Source organism: Diadema setosum, chromosome 14, assembly GCF_964275005.1.
Source record: "Diadema setosum chromosome 14, eeDiaSeto1, whole genome shotgun sequence".
In the NCBI taxonomy this organism is placed as follows: domain Eukaryota; kingdom Metazoa; phylum Echinodermata; class Echinoidea; order Diadematoida; family Diadematidae; genus Diadema; species Diadema setosum.
In genome coordinates this window covers 28,747,447-28,769,103 of record NC_092698.1, presented here as the reverse complement: position 1 = coordinate 28,769,103, position 21,657 = coordinate 28,747,447, and the positions used below count along the sequence as shown (strand labels likewise).

The 21,657-nt window shown below is 38.5% G+C and overlaps 2 protein-coding genes across 2 annotated transcripts in view; both read left to right on the top strand.

The window, feature by feature from the left end:
* Positions 1-6: 6 nt before the first annotated feature.
* On the top strand, positions 7-6,576 carry LOC140237598 (MIF4G domain-containing protein B-like). Its single transcript, XM_072317530.1, has 5 exons — positions 7-295; positions 1,579-1,848; positions 2,176-2,328; positions 2,575-2,628; positions 3,795-6,576. Exons 1-5 carry the CDS (start codon positions 92-94, stop codon positions 3,993-3,995), a joined length of 882 nt encoding a protein of 293 aa, XP_072173631.1. The 5' UTR covers positions 7-91; the 3' UTR covers positions 3,996-6,576.
* Positions 6,577-8,129: 1,553 nt separating this feature from the next.
* The window catches only part of LOC140237444 (general transcription factor IIE subunit 2-like), a 16,605-nt gene continuing 3,077 nt past the window's right edge, over positions 8,130-21,657 (top strand). Inside the window, exons 1-7 of the mRNA XM_072317371.1 lie at positions 8,130-8,253; positions 16,013-16,178; positions 17,285-17,376; positions 18,007-18,114; positions 18,902-19,084; positions 20,789-20,882; positions 21,502-21,617. Of these exons, the coding sequence (XP_072173472.1) occupies positions 8,248-8,253; positions 16,013-16,178; positions 17,285-17,376; positions 18,007-18,114; positions 18,902-19,084; positions 20,789-20,882; positions 21,502-21,617 (765 nt within the window). The 5' untranslated portion in view covers positions 8,130-8,247. The remainder of the gene's footprint in view (positions 8,254-16,012; positions 16,179-17,284; positions 17,377-18,006; positions 18,115-18,901; positions 19,085-20,788; positions 20,883-21,501; positions 21,618-21,657) is intronic.

Genomic DNA, 21,657 nt, shown 5'->3' with positions numbered 1-21,657 from the left:
GACAACAGTCGTATGGACTTGACTAAATTCACTGATCTTATACTTGTTAAGCTACGTACCCTGAAGGCATTTGTAGCCTAATTGTATTGTCATGGCCTCAGCCAGGCATTTGAATAAAGACGTCAGTTTGCGTTCCGCTACGAGTCGTCAAAAACACCACCAACCTCTATCCCACGAGCGAGGTGGTTTGGGCGCTACCACCACAGACTTCAGTCCCGTCAACCCTGGGAGCGCAGGGGACAGTGATGCCTCGCGCCAGTATGAAAAAGAGCGGCTGATTATCACTCTGGGCGAGGTGAGGTTTCGAAGATTCTCACCATTTTTTTTTTTCGGAAGTTGTAGTCAGAAAGTTTGCATGTTAAATGTATCTAGGTCCGTGTATTTCACAAATTGCTTAGATATAATGACGTACATTTCGGACATTTTTTTTTTCTAAATGGACAAGTCCACCAATTTAATCGCTTTATGAACGTGTGGATTGAGTGAATGCAGCAATATTATTATTAGTAGAAGACATCAGTAAGAGTTTGAGGAAAATTGGACAATTCATTCAAAAGTTATGAATTTTTTAAATTTCTGGTCAGTCACTGCTAGATGAGACATAATAATGATGAGAAGACTACTGTGCCTTGTGATGTCACATCAACAATATTTGAAAGAAAACAAAGAAAATTCAACATATTTTTACTTTTCTCTCATAATAAAAGAAGGCTTGACTTACCTCTTTCATAAGACGGGGGACGATATTACCTGTAACATATGTCAGTGACAAGTCAAGGAAATGTGCACTTTTTTAATAAAGAGACCTGGCGTAAATACTCTCTCCTGAGTGATACATGGCACTATTAAAGCAACAACAACATGACTTCCCCAGTGCAGTAGCAGGCAGAATTTTTAGAGACCTGTGTGTGGATGATTTATTCAGAAAGGAAAATAACTAAGAAAGATACAGCCATGTACTAGTAGATATCACTGTGTATACACTGCATTCTCCCATTCAGTACTGTACTCCACAATTGTCAATGTAACCACTCGCAAAATTATCGGGATGTCCCGATTCGCAAAAAAAAAAAAGAAAAAAAATCGACTCAATAAATTATGTTGTGTATTCAGCACTCTTCTACCTCTCCCCCCCCCCCCTCCAAAAAAAAAAAAGAAGTTTGTAAGGAAAAAGTCGATCTTAGTCTTACTCATTTTAGCATAAGCGGGCTTCTCAGCCAATGCTTTTTAATTGATCTACCATTACAGCAGGAGCCAAAGTTCATATAGACAGCAAAACTAAATCACATTTGAAATGAACTTCATTATGAAATCAAAAAGTTCTTATCTCCATTTAATATATTGACATCATACAGTTTGCTGACCCAACCTGATGGACCGACCCGTATACAGTTTATGCTTGTGGATTCAATGAATCCAGTAGACATTACATTAGTCAGGTAAAGTTTGAAGAAAATCGGGCAATTCATTCAAAAGTTATGAATTTATCCAGAGCCTTCTCCACTAAACCACGCTGCTGTCACTGTGGTTTGATATTGATCCCTAGATTTGTATTGTGTTTTTATCATTTCTCCCCAGCAATTCTATCAAAATGTTATGGTACTTGCCGTGCAAGCAGCCCGGAGCACAAATGAGGCTTCTTTCAAGGACATTGTCGATGGAATATGCAAGGACACGACAAATTACATCTCGAAGGAAGCTCAAATAACAGCTTTCGCCCTCCTCATGTACCACTACGGCCTCGATGACGTCAACAATGCGGAAAACTCTGCCAGACTTTGTGCTTCACTGGCCCACCTGGAGGTGAATGGGACCAAGTTTCGTAGTCCACTTCTAAAGGAACTTGAGGTAAGTTCTCTGCAAGCGAACCTTTTGTTTGTTTGTTTGGGTTTTTTTTTTGTCAAGTTTACTTTTCGTTTTTATTTTGATACATGCTAGAGCAAAAGCACATTTTTACATAAAGTGTATCAGTCTTCAAGCTCATGTTTTGAAGTTTGACAAATAATTTGCATGATACATGTAGCAGTGTTTTGCAATTTAAAGTAATAGTAATCATCACATACCATAATCATACATGGGCAGCTCAAAATTAGAAATGTGTCAATAGTTCTAACTTTTTAATCCACCCCCTCCCCCCCCCCCCCCTTCCCATCCAAAACATTTTATGGACTGCAGAAGGACTTCACAACAAGGGCATCCTGGAAGGGTACTGACCCCAACCGATGGCTTGCATTTTGCTGTTATCTGTGCAGCCTCTTCAGGTACCTGAAAATTGGAGGAGAGTTCATCACTTTGCTCATCGAACCAGTGTTCACATGTCTGGAGAGTGTGAGTGTATCTTCTCTCAAGTCCATTTTGTGATCTGCTCATTTTCACACATTTTGTCTCTCGGCCAGACAGTTTATGATTTAAGGTAATTCAACTTTGATGCTTTGGACAGTCAGTATACCATTTTTAATTGAAAGTACACTGTATCTTGAAATGTTACAATGCTTTTAAAGCTGATGTAAGATGAAGCGAACTTCCCTGGTGCTTATTTCTTTTGTCCCTGCAAATGCATTTTTCTTTACACAGATTCTCTCAGACTCTGATGCCAGTGATGAAGAAATAAAGTGTGCGTGTAATCAGGTAAGCCCTCTGTCACTCCTAAGAATGCACCTCCTCAAAGAATCACATTCTGATGTGGCACAATCCCACAAAGATATCACTTCAATGTTTAAAATGATAGAAAGCAAAACAATAATACAGTCAACCTTGCTTAAGTGGACCTTACATAAGCCACTTAATTGCCTAAGTTGAAGGTCTTTTCAGGCCTCTTTCTATATTCTATTGAATTGAATCCCTCATAAGTTGAATTTTCTCTAAGTCGAAGCTATTTCTTCGGTCCAAATAGATTCGACTTAGGCAAGGATGACTGTATACGCATTCAAAGAAAATGTTGAGTTGTGGATAAATGAAACCTTGAACTGTTACCAATGGTAGTTTATGGTGTGTTTTTGTGACTGCATGAGGTACTTTCTGTGCATAATATTTGATGGCTGTGAAAACACAAAAAGGATGCTAACAAAATTATGAAACTGTTGTATAGTTGGCTTGAAGCAGACAGTGTTAGTAGGGTCAATATGCCATTTTTACATACGTACCAGAACCTGAGGGTGGGGAGAAGTAGGTTGTTTATTCTTTGCATGATCAATCATTGTCTTTTGCTGTTTACCAATACATAGTGGACATGTGCTATTTAGTTCAGGGTGATAACTTAAATTATGATGTGAATATATGAAAAGAAGAAGTAGTCTGCCTAAGTTGATGCCTACCCCCAGATTGTAGCTTCCTTATATATACCCGGTATGTGCACAAATATATGTTTTTCTTATTTGATATACAGTGTATGGTGACTGAATTGAAAATGATTAACCTTGAATCTTGTGAATTGTCATTCATTGTATTCTTTTTTTATTTAAACTGTGTATTGGTCATTTTGCCTCTGACTAAAATTCTGCTAGGATCAACAGCTCAGACCTCATTTGATTCTTTTTCATATTCGATTACAATTTGTACAGCAATTTGTTTTAGTTGTTTTCTTCACATTGACATCAAATTATTTTTGTTTATTTTCCCTTTTCATGTGAATTCACGTTTACAACATCTTTCATGACAAGATACAATCTCCATATTTGAATGAACCACGGTGACGTGTTTATGTTTGATACTGACATCACATTGCTATCAGTAGTTATAGAAAGAAGCCATGATATTTTTTTCCCTTTTGTAATTTCTCATATCAATGATGACAGCTGAAGGAGCTTGGCTCCATCCTGGATGGCCTCCAGCAGAGTCAGATGGAGGTGCTTCTCAAAGTGATCAAGGAGAAGCTCCTGGGATCCCAGACCTCCCACTTCTCTCGTCTCCTCCTCTTGGAGCTAGTGGAGCTAAGAGCGGGCGGATGGCGGCTCAACGACACGCAGAGGCAGTATTACTCCGAGGTCTTTTGCTAACAATCAGAGAAGAGACAGTCGGTGGACACAGTCTGACCCTTCGTTTTTCATGGAGGTATATTTTGTCTGGTGGAGCAAATACAACCACAAAAGACAACGTCAACACAAAAAGCAGCAATGGTAGCAAAAGCTACACCAGACTGCTTCTTTGTTTTCTTTGTTCTTTTTATGTGTTGATGCAGCTGGAAGAAAGGATACAGCAGAGTGAAGCTGGAGAATTGTGTTATCATGTTATGCCTTGGATGGCTGATACATTGTATTAGTACTAATGAGGTCTACGGTCTAGGTGTGACAGAATACTTGCCAAATATTCTTTTTCCCCCACCCATCCCCCCCCCCCCCCAAAAAAAAAAAGAAGAAAAAAAGGAAAAAGAAAAAAAAAAGTAGTGTTTATTGATACCTGTCAAATGAGAAATTTGTGACTCTGGAATTCCCAACAACAGTTTGACTGGGACCTAAGAGAGAGAGAGAGAGAGAGAGAGAGAAAAAAAAAAATGTTTTTCAGTGTATATCCTCTCTTTCCATTCAGATTATTGTTGATAGATAGAACCATGAAGCCAAATGATGGAGACAAATCAATCAAGAAAACAGTTTGATGCTACCGTCAGGATATGAACATCAAAATTGTATCTGTATCAATATTAAATGTGAGTACTATATTCAGCAAAGACAGCATCCCAAACAATGGAAAAGAATGTATACAGGTCAGTAATAGAAACTGACTGTTTGTGTTTATTGTGTACAGTAGGCTCTGCATAAATGATTGCTGGAATCAGAAGACAAAACAGCAAGCAGATTCCATGATTAAATAATCCAAATATAACTAGAGGATATGAACGTTAAGCCCAACACTAACACTTGACACTTACATGTTTTTTATAGCTACAATATGTTCAATCATGCTGTCTGTGTATGAGTCAAAACCAGGCAATGTTATGTTGATTTGTAAGAAAACCAAGCTTTGTTGTGGAAGTCGACATCAACCACCTGCAATATTTTATAATCTGCATTTGAGTCTGTTCTTGAAATTGATCATGCACATAGTTTTTGTACGAGTGTAATGTGAACTACAGTCATTTGGAATATCAAACTTTGTCACGAATGACCATAATGATACAAAATCTCTTTACATACTTGTGTGAAAATTATACACTGCATGAACATTTCCTGTCGGTTTTTTGATTCATCAAATAAACGAACAAAAACATGAAGATTCAGATAACTGCTCAGCATATGGAATGAGAAATTGCTGTCTGGAAATGTTTCAAGGTTCACTTTAATGCTCTAAAGATTGGAACAGTAAAAGTGAACTCTGTGATTTCCATTGTGATATTTAACTCTAATTGATGCAGCGGTTGAGGAAAATTGCTTGTGTTTATAGGAAAGTGCTGGTAGAAAATAGGAAAGGAACAGAGTGAAAATAGCATGGTGTGGTTTGATTCGTATCAAGAGTTGATCATTTCCAGGTATATTGACATATAAACAAGCACTTCCTTGCAGTTTTCATAAGTGCTTATTAAGGATCTGCAGGACAGCCAAAACCTGATGCATGCTTGCCGATGGTGTTTGCCCTTGCTTGCTGCAAGGAGCAGCAAAAATGGGGCAGAGCAAGTCGGGTTATGTTCAATGATGGTGAAGACTGCGTTATAAGTACTTCATGTTACATGCTTTCATTCATTTAACTGTCACTTTTGACTGAGGTACAGAGTAAGGGACTTTCTTGTTATGTCTGCCAGAGCAAGTATACTGTACAATGTAATCTTATTTGTATGAAAACAAGACCGAAAAAGATAAAAAAAAAAGAACCAGACAAACAAGAAATGTTCATGTGGAAAGCTCATTTCCTTGGCATGTATGTATAAGCATATGGTGTTGGCATATCAGTACATTGTACGTGTACATGTGTTATAGATACAATGTACCCCATACTTTGTATTTTCTTTTATATGGGAGATTTTCAAGACACTGTTGCAAATTAATCAAATCAAGAGAGGACAAGTACATGTATGTCATAGTATCGTGTCATAATGGTCATAACAGAAATATTCTGTACAACAAAAAACGGGATTTCCTCTGCTTTGAATCAGGCAAATATTTGCAAAGGGTGAGATTTTTATGCCCTGTCACTAGTTTTGACTGATGTTCCGTTTATTAAGATTGGCACTTTGTTGAATGTAGCTCTACTTTTCATGTACATGTATTGTACACATTTTATAAGCAGGGGTCAGTGAGAATGGGGAGGGGATGGCTGTGGAAAGAAAAGAAGACAAAAGTCAAAGAAATAACTAAAAACAGAAAAATATCAACTTCTCTACATTCTTCCCATGGAAGGAGAGGGAAGAGAGCATTGACCTTTGACCGACTAACCACAAACACGACCCCCTCAGCCCCCTCATGCCAGAGGGCCCCCCTCCCCCCACTGTAAAATGTTCTGCGGCTCCCAGTATGCGCCGAGTTGTTACCGTTTTCCTCTTTTGCCATTTTTTCATTCTTTTATACTATCCTGTAAATAATAGTCATTGTGTTTTGTAAAGAAAAAAAAAAGTTATTCTATTATTGCAATAAAGTTCTTTGAGGTTCATTTTTGTGATGTGTTGTCTTTGTCTTGTATGGGGTAGTCCCCCCCCCCCCCCCCCCAGTTTTGAAGCATCCTTTTTCTCTGAAAGGGGATACAGTGTATAAGATTTTCAATTAATTTGATCAGTAAATGACAAAATCATGTCCTGTTATCCTATTACAATATGGCATTACCGTGATACAGTACCTGTCACAACTCCATTTACTACCTTTTGTTTTGTCATTGCAATTGAGCACTATTCATCTCAATAGACTTGGTGCAGTACAAAGTGAAAGATATGCACACAAGAGGTGACAGATACATGTACAATTGTACAATGATTTAGCCGTTAACATCCCTTGCTGGATAGTTATTTTTCTTACTTTGAAATTTTCAAGATATTCTTCCAGAAATTTACACAAGGTCGTTGAATTTCAATGCTGCAAATGCAAAAATCCTCATGAAGGAGGGGAATACTTTGTACTCCCTCCCACATGCTCCACCTGATCGACTTCATCGACGTATACACACTTAGTACACAGTGAAGATGTACACACAGAATCAAGGTGCACTCGTGTACCACTATTTAGCCATTCACATTGCTATGAATATTTATTTTTCCTGTTTGAATGAAAATTGTCCAAATGCTCCACCAAAGTGTGCACCTAATTATTGAATTTCAGTTATGCCTGTATGAATACCAAAGTTCCTTGTGTGAAGTAGGATACCTTTTCTCCCACCAATCAGTACATGTCTATACACTTATTACACAGTGATACACTCTTTGGGACAATAGACGACAAATATGATATGCAGTGGTGGATCCAGGAAGGGGAGGGGGCGCACTGGACGCCCCCTTTATTTTATTTTTTAAACAAAAGAGAAAGAAAATGAAATGAAACCCAAAAGTGGCACCGGAAATATTTTTATACATTCTTATACAGAATTCCTGGATCTGCCCCTGATACGTGTTTAGGTATTCACATTTTCACTGAATATATCAGTTTTCTTGCTTGTTTTCGATTGAAAATGATCCAGTTATTCTGCAAAAGTGTGCACCAGATTGTTGTGTGTGTGTGTTGGGGGGGGGGGGGGGCTGCAACAGTTCATGACATCACACACGGACAGTGACGAAAAGAGAGAATTCCAATAAATTTCATTTCTTATGAAAAGTACACATTCCCTCCACTTGATATGACTCTTCCTGCTCCGGATGAAAGAAATAAGTGAAGCTCTCTTATTTCAATACGAGTATGCTATTCTAGAAAAATGAAAATACATGTATATTGAATTCTCTTTGTTTTCTTTATACATTGTACTAGAATATGTATCGTTGACCATACTTGACGTCACGAAATGTACTATTTTACTATACACTCCCCCCCCCCCCCCCCATAAAAAAAAAAAAAAAAAAAACAATAACAACAAAGGGAAACCCCCTACAATAATGTTCTAGTACATGTACCGGTTCTGGTACTCTAGTCGCTTCAGCAATCGGTGGGGACCATTGGTGGGGACTCGCGCTACCGCCGATGAGGGCGCAAATCGGGGGAAGTAGTAATGGGAAAATAATTTATTAAAGGATTCTGTAGAAGTAGAGAGAGGGCACGACTAAAGATCCTGTGGTTCTTTGACGGCGTCAGTGAGGCGGACATCCTCAATCTTTCGAGCAAAGTTTCAGCAGACAAGCAGAATATGGAGGTAAACTTAACTAGTTATTCTGAGCTGTTCTTCAGTTTTTATAACGTGATTAATTAATGGGGTCGAGTCATAAACATTACAAGCGCACTGCACTCAGTGCAGTGGCAATGCTGGCATTGTTGTCTGTGCAGTGTTGTCCGTGCCGTGCGGTGCAGTGTTCCTCCGGCCCGCGGCCCTTGGCCCGCTGGCAGACGTTCCGGGCCCGGTATGGTTGGGTGTCGTGTCCAACACATCTACACCCTATTGATGTTTTTCATATCAATAGATGCTTAGAATATGGGCATTATCCTGAAATAGTCCACCACTCCATTCACTGCCATTCATTTTGTCATACATTACATAGCCGGTGATATGAGTGCTAACATTTGTTTAGTGCTATCGCCTATCCACCTCCATATTATTGCCTATTGGCATAACGTTAGACTTTATTTTGCACATAGGCCTACATTACAGTAGAATAGACCGGACCCCTATCAGCGTCAGTGAAGTCAGGACGCACGTCCCACTCGCAGACAAGAGGGACCGTGTCCGTATCACGACTTAGCCAAAATATGTCACAATTTGCCTAAAATTTTACTCACATGTAAAGAAAATACTCTGAATTCACAAGCGCGCATTAAAAATCCGATTTGCGGTAGGACCTACACACTCCAGCCAAGATAACTGCTTCGAACTTGTAGTGGGTTGTTATTTTGACGCACTCAGTTGCGCCATAGTTTTGAAACCAACACCCCTACCTTCCATTGACAATGTGAAATGCACATAATTTAATGCTTTTCCTATGTCTGATGTGCCATTTATAATCTGCGGTATCATTTTTTTGCTGTTGATCTTGTTTATTGTCAGGTTTTTCAGTTATATTTTGACATCATCAAATCCTCAGTGAAAAATGCAAAACCACCACTGGCACTGCGCGTAGTCTACCTGTGAATGTTCGTTCTGTATGCGCAATGCTATAAATACATGTAGAGGGGTGTCGGTAATTGCAATGTACACTGTTGATGTGTTGGACACCTACTATACCCACGCGGCCCGCCCTGCTGGGGTCTCGGGCTTTGCTTTGCATGCATAGCTGTGTAGGCACGTAGGTTTTCCATGTACAGTAGATGTCGGTGAATGTCAGTGTGCTGCATAGAGACAGCAATATGAACGAGATATGAAACTCGTCAGACTGACGAGTTAGGTGATACGCTTGGGGTTATCAGATGTCGGTCCTCTGTGATCGACAAAGAAAAGAATGTGATATAGGCACCTTGAAGTTATAATTGAGTTTGCATGCAAAACCGTTTCCCTAACCTCTCGGCCACGGGACATCCACGGAAATGGTAAGGCAAAAAAAAAAATGTATAGATATTACAGGGAGAAAAGTCAATGCCCACTCAACCAACGTGGCCGCGTGAACATGTATTGCATTGCTAGACGGAAATGCGGCCTTGTAACTACTGATGTCGCTATGCCATTTCTGGCAACTTGGGTAAAATACGTGCCGTAAACATAAAACCTATAATCGGCTGGTTTTGATACCTTGCCTTTAATCACAATTTTCAGTGTGATGACGCCATCAAAGTACAAAACAATGATGTGGTCTTGAAAGACAATTGTTCAAAGTACAACACCTTCGTCGTCGTCATTACATATTATGATCAGTTTGACAAAGTCAGCCTGCAAAATTTTGCAGCAGTCGAAGCAATATGGTCTCCAACACAAAAAAGAGGGATATGGTGTGTGTGTGTGTATAGGTGTGTTTATATACGAATGTGATTTCTACATGGACGAATATGTAATACAAAATTGAAGAAAAAAAAAGCAAAATAGCTAAGTATTTTGTTTCGTGATCTTGTGGGGTTCGAACCCGCACGTGTGCAACCTCACGTCTTTGAGACGTCGCCTTTAACCACTCGGCCATACGTCCCGACGAGAAAAAAAAAAGAGGAACGTAAACTTATGTATGTGAAAGATGAATCAGGAATCGTTTTGTCCACATTTCATTCTCATTTTCAGTTTTAATCTGCAAAATTGTCAAACTAATGAGGAGATTTCAAAGAATAACATGCATGATTACTGCAGCTTATTGTCTCAGCTACCACAGACTTAAGTTACAGAGGAAATGGAGCAAAATCATCTGAGATAAAGGTGCTTAAACGTTGTCAAGTCAATGCACATTAAAAAAAAAATCACCTCCCATAGACATAACACGTAAACTTGTCTGATTTTGAGTCTTTACCTTTAATAACAATTTGAAGTATGATGGTAAGTCTTCTCTAACCAAGAGTGTGGAACGTAAGCTTCTACGTGAAAGATGAATCATGACGATCACCCGTGACCGACACATCTTCAAAGGGATCAGTTATTAGAAGTGGAAGCCCTCGTGCCAAGCATATTGTCTCAGCAATTCCAAAGCAATGATACCCTTACATTTATGCATACCATAATTTCCCTCTGAAATCAATGGTAGGTATATTCATGTACAATTGCTTGCCTTGTCCATAAACTTTGCTTTACAAACTTTCAGTGAAACGTGTTATAACATAATTCTGTAACTCCATTAGCAGGGATTGACTTCATAAAGAAAGATATATCAAATTGAACGCTTAGCGCGTATAACTAAGGGGGATTTTAGCCTGATGCTCTGTTCTTCACTGCTCAGATACCAACAACACTCATTACCTACGGCTACGTATAGAGAAACAGCCATGACGAAAATAAGTTATTCCTTTTCTTTGGCAGATAGACACACAACCCCTTTAAACCACACTATAATTGACATGGAGGGACATGAAAAAGTTCATTACTACTACTAAACAGTGATGCCTTCTACTCATGTGGCACAAGATACCTCTATAGCAACATAAAACCTGTCTACAACTCCGTTATTACGTCAAACAATAACATCCTGGAATTTCAAAGAGATGAGCGAGACGCCATACACCTGGCCTAGAGTTAATTCATTCAGTTGCCATTCCTGCTCCAGTTGAGTTATGCAAATTATTTTCCGACCTGTCTTGTGACAATATAACAGGAACAAACGTAGAGAAAAGGAAAGAGAAAAGGAAAGGTGGCAAGCGGGGCACTGTACCAAGGGCAGTTTAAACAATACGTATGATAAATGAAGCAAATTCAACCTCCAGCCTCCGACAAAAAAAAAAAAAAAAGGAACTTGAGCGACTGTGTGTCGTGAGGTAGCATAATTGATAAGATAATACGATAAATGACATCGATCGGAATAAAGCTGAACTGCCAAAAGAAACACAAAGGAAGAGAGAGAGAGAAAAAAAATGATAGCGTCCTGCGGGTCTCGAACATCTCGTCCTAAGGTAGTGCATAATGACCATGCAGCGCGCTAAGTGACAGCCACACGGCTGTACCGAAGATTGGATGTGAAATTTATCTTTAATTATATATATATATATATATATATCTAAAATATTTATACCATATACAACATGAAAAAGTTCATTACTACTACTAAACAGTGATGCTTTCCATTCATGTGGCACAAGATACCTCTATAGCAACATATAACCTGTCTACAACTCCGTTATTGGGTCAAACAATAACAACCTGGAATTTCAAAGAGATGAGCGAGACGCCATACACCTGGACTAGAGTTAATCAATTCAGCTCCCATTCCTGCAAGTTATTTAAACGTACATATTCCTACCTATCCTGTTACAGTATAACAATAACCAATGAAGAGAAAAGGAAAGAGCAAACGAAAGGTGGCAAGTGGGACACTGTAACAAGGGGCAATTTACAACATTAAGTGTGACAAAATTAATGAAGCAAACCCAATCTCCAAACTCCAATACAAAACAAGGGAAATAGAGCAGCCGTGTTCACGGGTTACGTACACTTGATAAAATAATACGATAAATGACATCGGAGTAAAGCTGAACTGCCGAAAAAAAAAGAGAGAAAAAAAAGAAAGAACGGATAAAAGTCCTGCGGGAGTCGAACGCTAACCGATTATGCCACATGGCTGTCCTGAAGATCGAGTGCGAAACTTAAATCTAAATATTATCGTGACAGTGTTGACTTGTGATGGCGCTATTCAACTTCCCACAAGTGGCAGCGTGGATTCGATCAATATACAGTTGCAAAGAAAAATTGGGAATCGTTCCGTACAGATTGCATTCTCATTTTCAGTTTTAAATTGCAAAATTGTCAACCTGATGAAGAGATTTGAAAACATAAAATGCATGATTACTAAAGCTTATTGTCTCAGCTACAACATATTTATGTTTCAGAGGAAATGGAGTAAAATCAGATGAGGCAAAGGTGCTTAAACGTTGTCAAGTCAATGCATGGTTAAAAAAAAAATCACCTCCCATAGACATAACACGTAAACTTGTCTGATTTTGAGTCTTTACCTTTAATCACAATTTCTAGTATGATGACGTCATCATATTTCAAAACCATGGCATGGACTTGAAAGGTAAATGTTCAAAGTGCAACATATCTGAATTTGGGGTAATATTGAGCTTAAACAACAGAGATACGAGCAAATGAATGTCTGAAACAGTACCTCAAAAAAATCAATTCCACTTTTTTGATTTAAAATGACGATATGATGACGTCATCGCGTTTTCCTGGCAATACTGATACTTGGAATGTTATTTACAATTCATATACTTTTGTAATATGCAATAGAAATATAGGGTCAACGGACGATCTAAAGAGCTATGGCGAAATAAACAAAGACATGTTTTTTCACTATATTTGCAGAAAGACGCGCACGCGGAATTTCAACTTTGACGCCAGTGCATTCCTTTGTTATAGGTCGAAATCGATCGGAAATCAATGGATATTATTACTCAAAGTATCAGGAATCCAAATCAGTCACAAAAATTGCATTTTCATTTTGCTTACGGGCTCTGCGCGCGAAATTGCGCGGACGGACGCGCACGCGAGAAAATGTTTGAAACGCTTAAAATTGTCTGAAACTTCGAGATTTCCCATTGGGAAGTCGTTTTGAGCCTTTTAAAATTTTGACGCGCGCTTACGCGCGCCTAATGATGACCTGTGTAACTAGCGTTAAAAAGTAAGATAGAGCGTGACCTGAACTTCATGTCCACCGAAAATGATACAGAAATGACATCTAGTTATGAAGTTATGATTGATCATGTGACAAGGTCCGAAAATCACAAAATGGCGCCTAGATGACGTCATAGATATGTTACTGTCATGAAAACCTTATTGTGGCTAGATTTTGTCATGAGACATGTTGACTGAAAATGTCATGTTATTTCGTAATGTCATTCTTGAGATATTGACGACACAAAATTGTCCAGAAAGAAAGAAGAATAAAAAAAAAATAAAGAGAGATTTTGACAATCACAATAGGTGATACGCTGATAGCGTATCACCTAATGATAATTGATCAAGGCAAGGCCAGTGAGGGCTGCAGGGGCAGGGTACTCTGTTGTATAGAGCCCTAGAATCTAGTTGTAGAATGCAGATTATGCTATCACCGGACAGCATTCCGGACACACACATGCATACATCTCTGCATAATTTCAATGTGTGCAGGACTTAATCATAGCATGACAGTGACTAGACTTGTGTCAGAGCATTAAACATGTAGATTTATGGGCCGAAATCGCAAAAATATGACACATTGTAGAAACACCAAGAAATTCACATTTTACCTCAGATTTAGAAGGAGATGTCGATTTATCACAAGATTTTATGATATGACGTACATTGTAAATTGTCCGAAATGTTCATGTTAGACCTTTTATTGTACAATACAAAATTTGAGCCTAATTTGCCAATTTTCTCTTCATCGTCCACTCGGTACAAATGTGTTTGTTAAATCGTGGAATGATTAGGAATTGTGATTCTGGTGCATGAATACCGGTAAGATGTAAAAGACATCAATTATTTGACTATGAAAATTGTGTCTGGAATCAAAATGTGATTTTGCTCTGCTATTAAAGATAACTTTTTGTAAACAGGTTGACTTGAAGTCTATTTTCTAAAAATTAGTGCAAACAATTCACACAGTTTTGCAAAATTTGTAATTTTCAGGACTTTGTGAATAATTATTCTTGCTCGAAATTTCATCCTCTGAGTATGGAATTCAGAGCCACCAAATAAAAGTGTGCTGTGATACGATCCACTCTCCTACTAGTTACTACTACTGTTGGAGCGGGAGTGCCCTGGGTAAACAGCCTGCGACACTATGGCTTACTCGCGAAATAGGCCCTACCACAACTGCCTTTCTGTAATAATGCTATGGTGGTTTTCCTGTTACTCATAAATTTAGCCCCACTGTGTGATATTCAGCTGTACATAAGCACAGCAGCTTGGTTTTCTTCCACAGTATAATACTTGTGAATGCGGCTCCACCAAACAGCATTTATGCATGAGTAATACAGTGGAAAGGCGGATTTCCTTATCATAGCATCTTTCATCTCTCCTTCTTTAATTTTTTCCCTTGTTCTTCTTTCTTTTCTTTCCCCCTTTTATTATCGGAAGGACTTCCTAATGTCCCTAGACTAATTTAACCATAAATACAACCCTAACCCTAAGCTAATCTTACTTGCCAAAACACGGATGCATGCGCACTGTGGTGGGGCCAATATCAAGATTTTCTCCAGCCTGCTTGCTTTGACTCTGTATAACGAGAACAAAATCATGAATTCAGGCACCTCTGAAAGTGCCCTATTTCACCAGCAGTAAGCTGGTGTTTCTACTAACTAGTTTTTGACTGCATCTATGATTCCTTTCTTTTTTTTTTAAATCTAACTTCTATACTTGATGTGGAATTTTCTCATTCTACTGCATGCAGACTGTCCTCATCTAGCCCTTTGTCAAGGCCCTCCCACTGTATGGTGAAGAGAGCCTAGCCGAATGGGGTTGCGCGATGGCATTTTGAGATCTGCTTGGCATCCTTTTATTAGCCTTTTGAATTACCGAATTTTGCTCCTGAAGTCAACCAATCTGCATGTCTGTCTGCCCGAGCCTGATTTGCATACAGCGAATGCATGCCACAGACTAGGTCCACTGGTGGTCAGTGATGCATGGAAACAGGCCAGCCAATGCCAAGACGAAGGGTGTGGGGAGCACGCAATTATATTGGTCGACAGGAACCTGTTATTTATGACTATTCAGTAGGGTTCATGTGTCATGAATAATATTGTGTGAAGCAGATCTCAAAAGGGCCTCACGCCGTCGCTTTACTCGACCATTACAGCGAGAGGGCCTTAACAAAAGGCCAGTCCTCATCATGCTCATGGTCTTGAAAAGACATTGATAAAAATTTCTTTGTGTTCATCTCCTTTAAGCTTACGTTTGACCGAATCAAGAAAATCATCAATTTGAATAATAAGGGAATTTTGGAATACCCAGATTTAACAAGCCTTGAGATATTAATGATTGAACTACATTTGTACGTATTCAAATTGTAAATACATGTAATTCAAGTTTTAAAGTTGCATTTTACAGACCCTATATGTCCTAACCACCAAGTAAGAGACACAAAATCCTAATATATGCAGCCCAAATGCTTTGCATTGTAGGCTGGTCACGGTTTGGGCTGCATGAACTAAAGCAGTGTATGCATGTAGATGTTTCAACATATTTCTGTAAGCCCATATAGCATTTTTCACTTCAGAGCCATATTTACTTGAAAATAAGCGGTCATATCACCCGTGCCATGCCCAAACATAATTATGCACTTTCTTCAATGGGGATCAGTAGGCGTATAGGCTATAGCTTACTGAGATTATGAAATTTTTCTTTATTCTGATGGTAGATCTCCAAGAAGATGGATCCAGCACTGATGAGAGAGAGGGAGGCGTTCATGAGAAGGGCAATCGCTCAGCCTACCATTGAGAAGAAAAGACCCACTAACAAGGCATCCAGTTCATCTGAACCACCCAAGAAAAAGAGTAAACCTCAGCAGAACTTTTCAAGCCAAGGTAGATGATGCATATTTTAGATGTATTATAATCTATTAAGATAGTCCTTTAAGTTGTGTTAGATAGTTGTATTAAGATAGTCCTTTAAGTTGTGATACACAAGAGGAGCCCATACAAACAAGGGCTTTGCATGCATAGATGTTAATGAATGGTAGTGCTGTGTGTGTGTGTGTGTGTGTGTGTGTGTTTGTGTGTGTAACGATGGTAACATGAATGATGTGATCAAAGGCTGCATGCAAACTCTGTAAGTACTCTGCATGTCAATGTATTTCTACAAGCTCATTTAGCATTTATGCAATGTGAGGAGTAGGAGAAAGAGAAGTGAAGCTTGTACAATTTTATGTGTGTGTGTGTCTGAGAAAGTGAAAGTGTGTGTTATGTTTGTCAAGTGTGTTGCTCAGGAGTAACTATGCCTTCAAATGTGGACAGGGACACTATGCCCAAGTGTGGTCAAACAACAACTACAAACATCGAAACTTATAAAAATGAATCAATTGTGCTCTTATTCAAGTATGTACTTACATAGAAAAAAAAAGTCCTTATGTTTAGGGGTCAGCAGTGCATGCCAAAGGTACTGTATCATGACATAGCAAGTGAACGACACATTTAGCTTGTAATACAATCATTGTTCACACATAGGCAGAGTCAATCATTATTGAAGCTTACTTTACTTTATTTCCATTATTACACATCATACTTCAGGTTGGAGATTCATAGTCTATGTAAATATAGTCCTTCTCAAAGCTGATGTCTTTTAGTATACTTCTGTGGACTGAATAACATCACAGTGTGTAAGTTGGAAGCGTACCAATATCTCCTTCTTTAAGTTACTTTTAGGCACCATTGCCTTATTGGAAACTCTAGGCAATGTTTGAGTCTTTAGTTGGTATTGAATTTTATGAAGGTAAAAATGCAATTCTTGACAATTCATCAAACATCAGTAAACAGAAATTAACAAACCCCTTTGGACAAAAACAAAACAGAAAGAGATTATTCATAATACAGGAATATATGAGTATTCCCAACATTCACCAAGTTTCAGTCACCCTAGCCTCTCTATATCTTTCTGTACTTTACGTCTTTATCTCCATGTTGAATTAACACAGGCACAAGCTTGAATAGCACCAACTATAGATTTCAGTCTGGGAGCTCCAAGTACCGCTTTGGTGTGCTAGCCAAGATTGTCAATTTTATGAAGGTAAGCAGCGATTCTTTACCAGTTTATCAAACATCAGTAAGATTATAATGGCTAGACTGGTCTTCATTTTCTTTAGAATGCAGGTTTTATTTTATACACATACCTTTTTTTTGCATACATTTATGCATATAGATTATATTAGAGGGTTTTTCACGTAATGCTAATGATGTTTGATTAATTAGCAACGGAAAATGTGTGACAACATGTATGGGAAGGGTGAGAGAATAATATTTCAAGGTCATAACTTAAGTGATGTCATGTATAGTAGTGATGTGTCTAGTGCTTCCATGTGTCATGCACTAGCTTCCCAGTGTGAACACAGATTTATGGTACATTTTGGCCCCAGACCTCAAGGCGTATGACGATTCACAGAGTCCTCTGTGATATTCCCTTTTTTTTTTCTTCTCTTTTTTTTTTGCCACAATTTTATCTTTTGCAATCGGAAAGAAACTCTCTGAAGGAGTTGGCAACAAAATGGACAGCATGACTTGGAATTAGGATGATACAGACCTGAAATGTGTTCACTACCAAATGCAACATCCTGTAGAGGAGTTTACCTACCAGTGCAATAGTAGAAATAAGATGCATTTGTGTGGAAGTGTGACCCAGATTCTTTTTCTAACCACACAGGCCAGGCATCAGCAAGGTGACTCGTATCCACTGACCATTGATGAGATCATGGATGAGACGAATCAACTGGACATTGGCCAAACAATCAAGACCTGGCTGGTCAATGAGGTGAGTTTCTGTGGCCATTCGATCCCAGAAGCAGCCTTTCTTTGTTTAGAATTGCTCTTGGTATTCCAGCTATTTGATGTAATATGAAAATGCTTTGTTTCCTAGCTTTGTTTGTTTGTTGTTTTTTTTGGAGGAGATATCCAGACATTTAATAGTGAATTCAAACTTAAGAATTATACTGTAAGGACTTTAAGAAAAAAAGGTGTGAACTGAATGTGAGGAAAATGCAGGTTTTATTTCACTAAGTCAAGATCATTGTATTTTGTAAGCATACCTCTGCTGGGCACCTGGGTCCAGGAGAAAAGGTGAGGGGGTTAAAAGTTCAGAGCAAGAGGACAATCTACAATATGTTTGTGTCCTGGATTTAGATTATTAATTTGAATTGTGTAGAAACATACCTACTGTATAAAACATGGCACCATAATTTTGAATGGAGTCAGAGTGTTTTTATTCATTTATTGTGGACAATGAATTATTTTCTTCTCTTTTGATTAATTTACATATTCTTCGTGTGTACAATCCAAACCAGTGCAGAACATATCAATTACCAGTTTCCTGGATTGTGCCAATCCAAAGAGTATGGCTCTAACACTGTTGGCCAAGAATGTGATATTCATGTTTGTTGGTAAATATGAAAAATATAAGCATGGTCACGACATTATGGAGACCTCTTCCCATACCACGACCCCATGCCATAACTCCACTGAAAGATGGTTTTTGCTCATTTTAGCTCAGACAGAGTGATTCTTTTTTTCAAATGTTTTGTTTTGTTCATGTCACAATGCAGGCCCTGCCAAACAACCCCAAGATCAAATTTGAGGATGGCAAGTACGTCTTCCAGCCAGCTTACAACCTGAAGAGCAGAAAGGACCTGCATCGCCTTCTCAACAAACGAGACCAGCAGGGTCTGGGGGGAATCATGATGGATGACGTCATGGAAAGCTTACCGCATGCTCAGGTTGGCCTCAAGGTGAGACATCTTTGTCTAGCTACTTTAAAAGTTTTACGGAAATACTGGTCAGTGATTGGTCATAATGCAATCATGTAACTAATGCAGCAGGGATTGAAATATTTATGTTCCTGGAGTAACATCATGTCAGGAAATATAGTTCCAGACTCGCTGCCACCAGCTGGGGTCTGTTTCATGAAGTCATCGCATAAAAGTTTTTACATAAATCTCAAAATGGCCAAAGTCACTCATATGTAGCTATGAGAGACTTTCAAAGAGAAGTATAATCCATTTCATGAAGTCTCTCACAAGTGTGTCCTATGAGAGATCAAGTCTCGCATAGGACTTTCATAAAACAGACCCCAGGGCTAGAATGAAATGGTGATTATTTGTGTCGACCATATACTGTAAACAATATCATGCTCTGCTGGATAAGATGAATTCCACCTTTTTTTTTTTCATTCAGTGGAATCAAGCTATGACAATGTAACATATAAAAAGCAAAAAAATGAGTAAACTTTTAGTTTTACACTTGTCTCATGTCACATGAACTGCGATAAAATGTCCAGTTTTACAATGAAGCATTGTAATATTGCTTCGTCTATTGTTAAAATGCAATACTTGAGAGTGCCTTTGGAGTTATGATTTATTGTGTAAATTATACAAGATATCATTCTTGGAGAACAAAGATGAAGCTGAGCACATGAAGGAACAACATTTGAAAGACACAGTGCTACATAATGGTATGAGGTAAATACACGGCAAAATTTTGAAAGCATTCTTGAGCAACAGAATCAAACAGTTTTACCACCATAGTCATAAGAGAAAGAGATAGACCAAAATGGGGGGGGGGGGGGAGAAGTATACTGTAAAACAAGGAATGTTCACGTGCAATTTAATTTCGTGAATTTTGCGAGAGCCAAGATCCGCAAAATTAAAATGCACATGAAAGTTTTTGTCTACACTATACGCATTTAATGTTACAGGCAACTCTCGAAAATTTCATGCCGCGAAAAAGGCCGCCAGCTCCAATTCGTGAAAATTTCATGCCACAAAAATATTGTGTTTTACAGTATAGGATTGGAGAAAGAAGAGAGGTGGAAAGGATTGGCAAACATATATGAATCAGTAATGGAGTATTTGTAAAAAAGAAGTGGTATATTTTCTGAGAATTCATCATTGGTGCTGAAAGGGAGAATCAATATCATTGCACTTTTTAATTTCAGGTCGCAGTTACTTTTTCCAGTCACCCAGTCAGTAGCACTAACATATATTGTACAGACAAATGCATACCCACACACGTGCCATTGAAATAGTAAAGACAACCAAAAGAGTGAGCTTGAGAGAAATAGGGAATGTTTGTAAACGTAGCAGCAAATAGTAATTTCAAAAAGCCGGGAAGGTGGCGTAGAAGTAGATACTCCAAACTTGTGCAAACCATAATTATGCCTATTGAATGTCATGAGAGAAATGTTTACAAATGCCTTGAAAATCATGTTGAAGCTTTACTTCAAAATATCCTTTAAAGTAAGAAATAAAAGGGTGCAGGTAAAAGAAATTGGAAGTATGTTTGAAAAATAACAAAATATTTCATAATTATTTTTGTTTCATTTTGTGTGATGTGTGACAAAATATGATTTATGGGTAATTCCAAATACATTCTGAGAGGGCAAACTTGCATGTGACACATAATAATTTTCTGCATTCTGTCACGTTTTACATCAGAAACTGGCAGAACACCTGATCATCTTAACACGTCCAGACAAGAAAAAAGTGGTGTACTTCAATGACAAGACGTTCAAGCTACAAATTGATGAAGGTGAGAGGAAAGATTACACATGGCTATCAGTAGAAACCGATTTCTGTTGTTATATCTCCTCTGGTTTTATTATAGACTATAAAGGAACTTCTTAGTCTTAGTTATCACATGATCTGTGGAAGGTGACAAAGTTGTGTGCATGTATCACATTATTTGTCATATGAGCAAGCTCATTTTTTTTTTTTTTTTTTTGAGTTGATTACCCTCCACCTATGCCTTATACTTGCACTTTTCAACCCGTTGGCCGCGAATCTCTCTCAGATGGGCAGCGATGTTGGCCTTAAAAAAAAATTGAATAAATAATTAATTGTATTCGATCTAACTGGGTCTTTATCAAGTATAACAACCAAAATGGGTCTCCTCATGGTTAAGGGGCACAGCCGTATACCACTCTACCACTTTTTTAACCTGCTGCAGAGCAACGAGGTCAAATGAGAATACTACCAGACACCCACTGAAATTATTACCCATGTACTTATGTGCTAGAAAGCTTCATATGTAATCCATATGATTGTCATGCTAAACGCTCCTCTGTGTTTGTGTGTGTACGTGAGTATGGGTGTGCAGAGCAATGTCTTGATGCATGCTTACTTCTTTCCCTCTCCATGTGTTCACCTAGAGTTCAAGGAGCTGTGGAATAGCACACCGGTAGATTCTCTTGATGAGGAGAAGATTGAAGATTATCTGAAGAAGCAGGGTATTAACTCCATGCAGGACCATGGACCCAAGAAATTTGTAAGTCCAGGGCCTGTCCCTTCTCGAACAAATCTCTTTA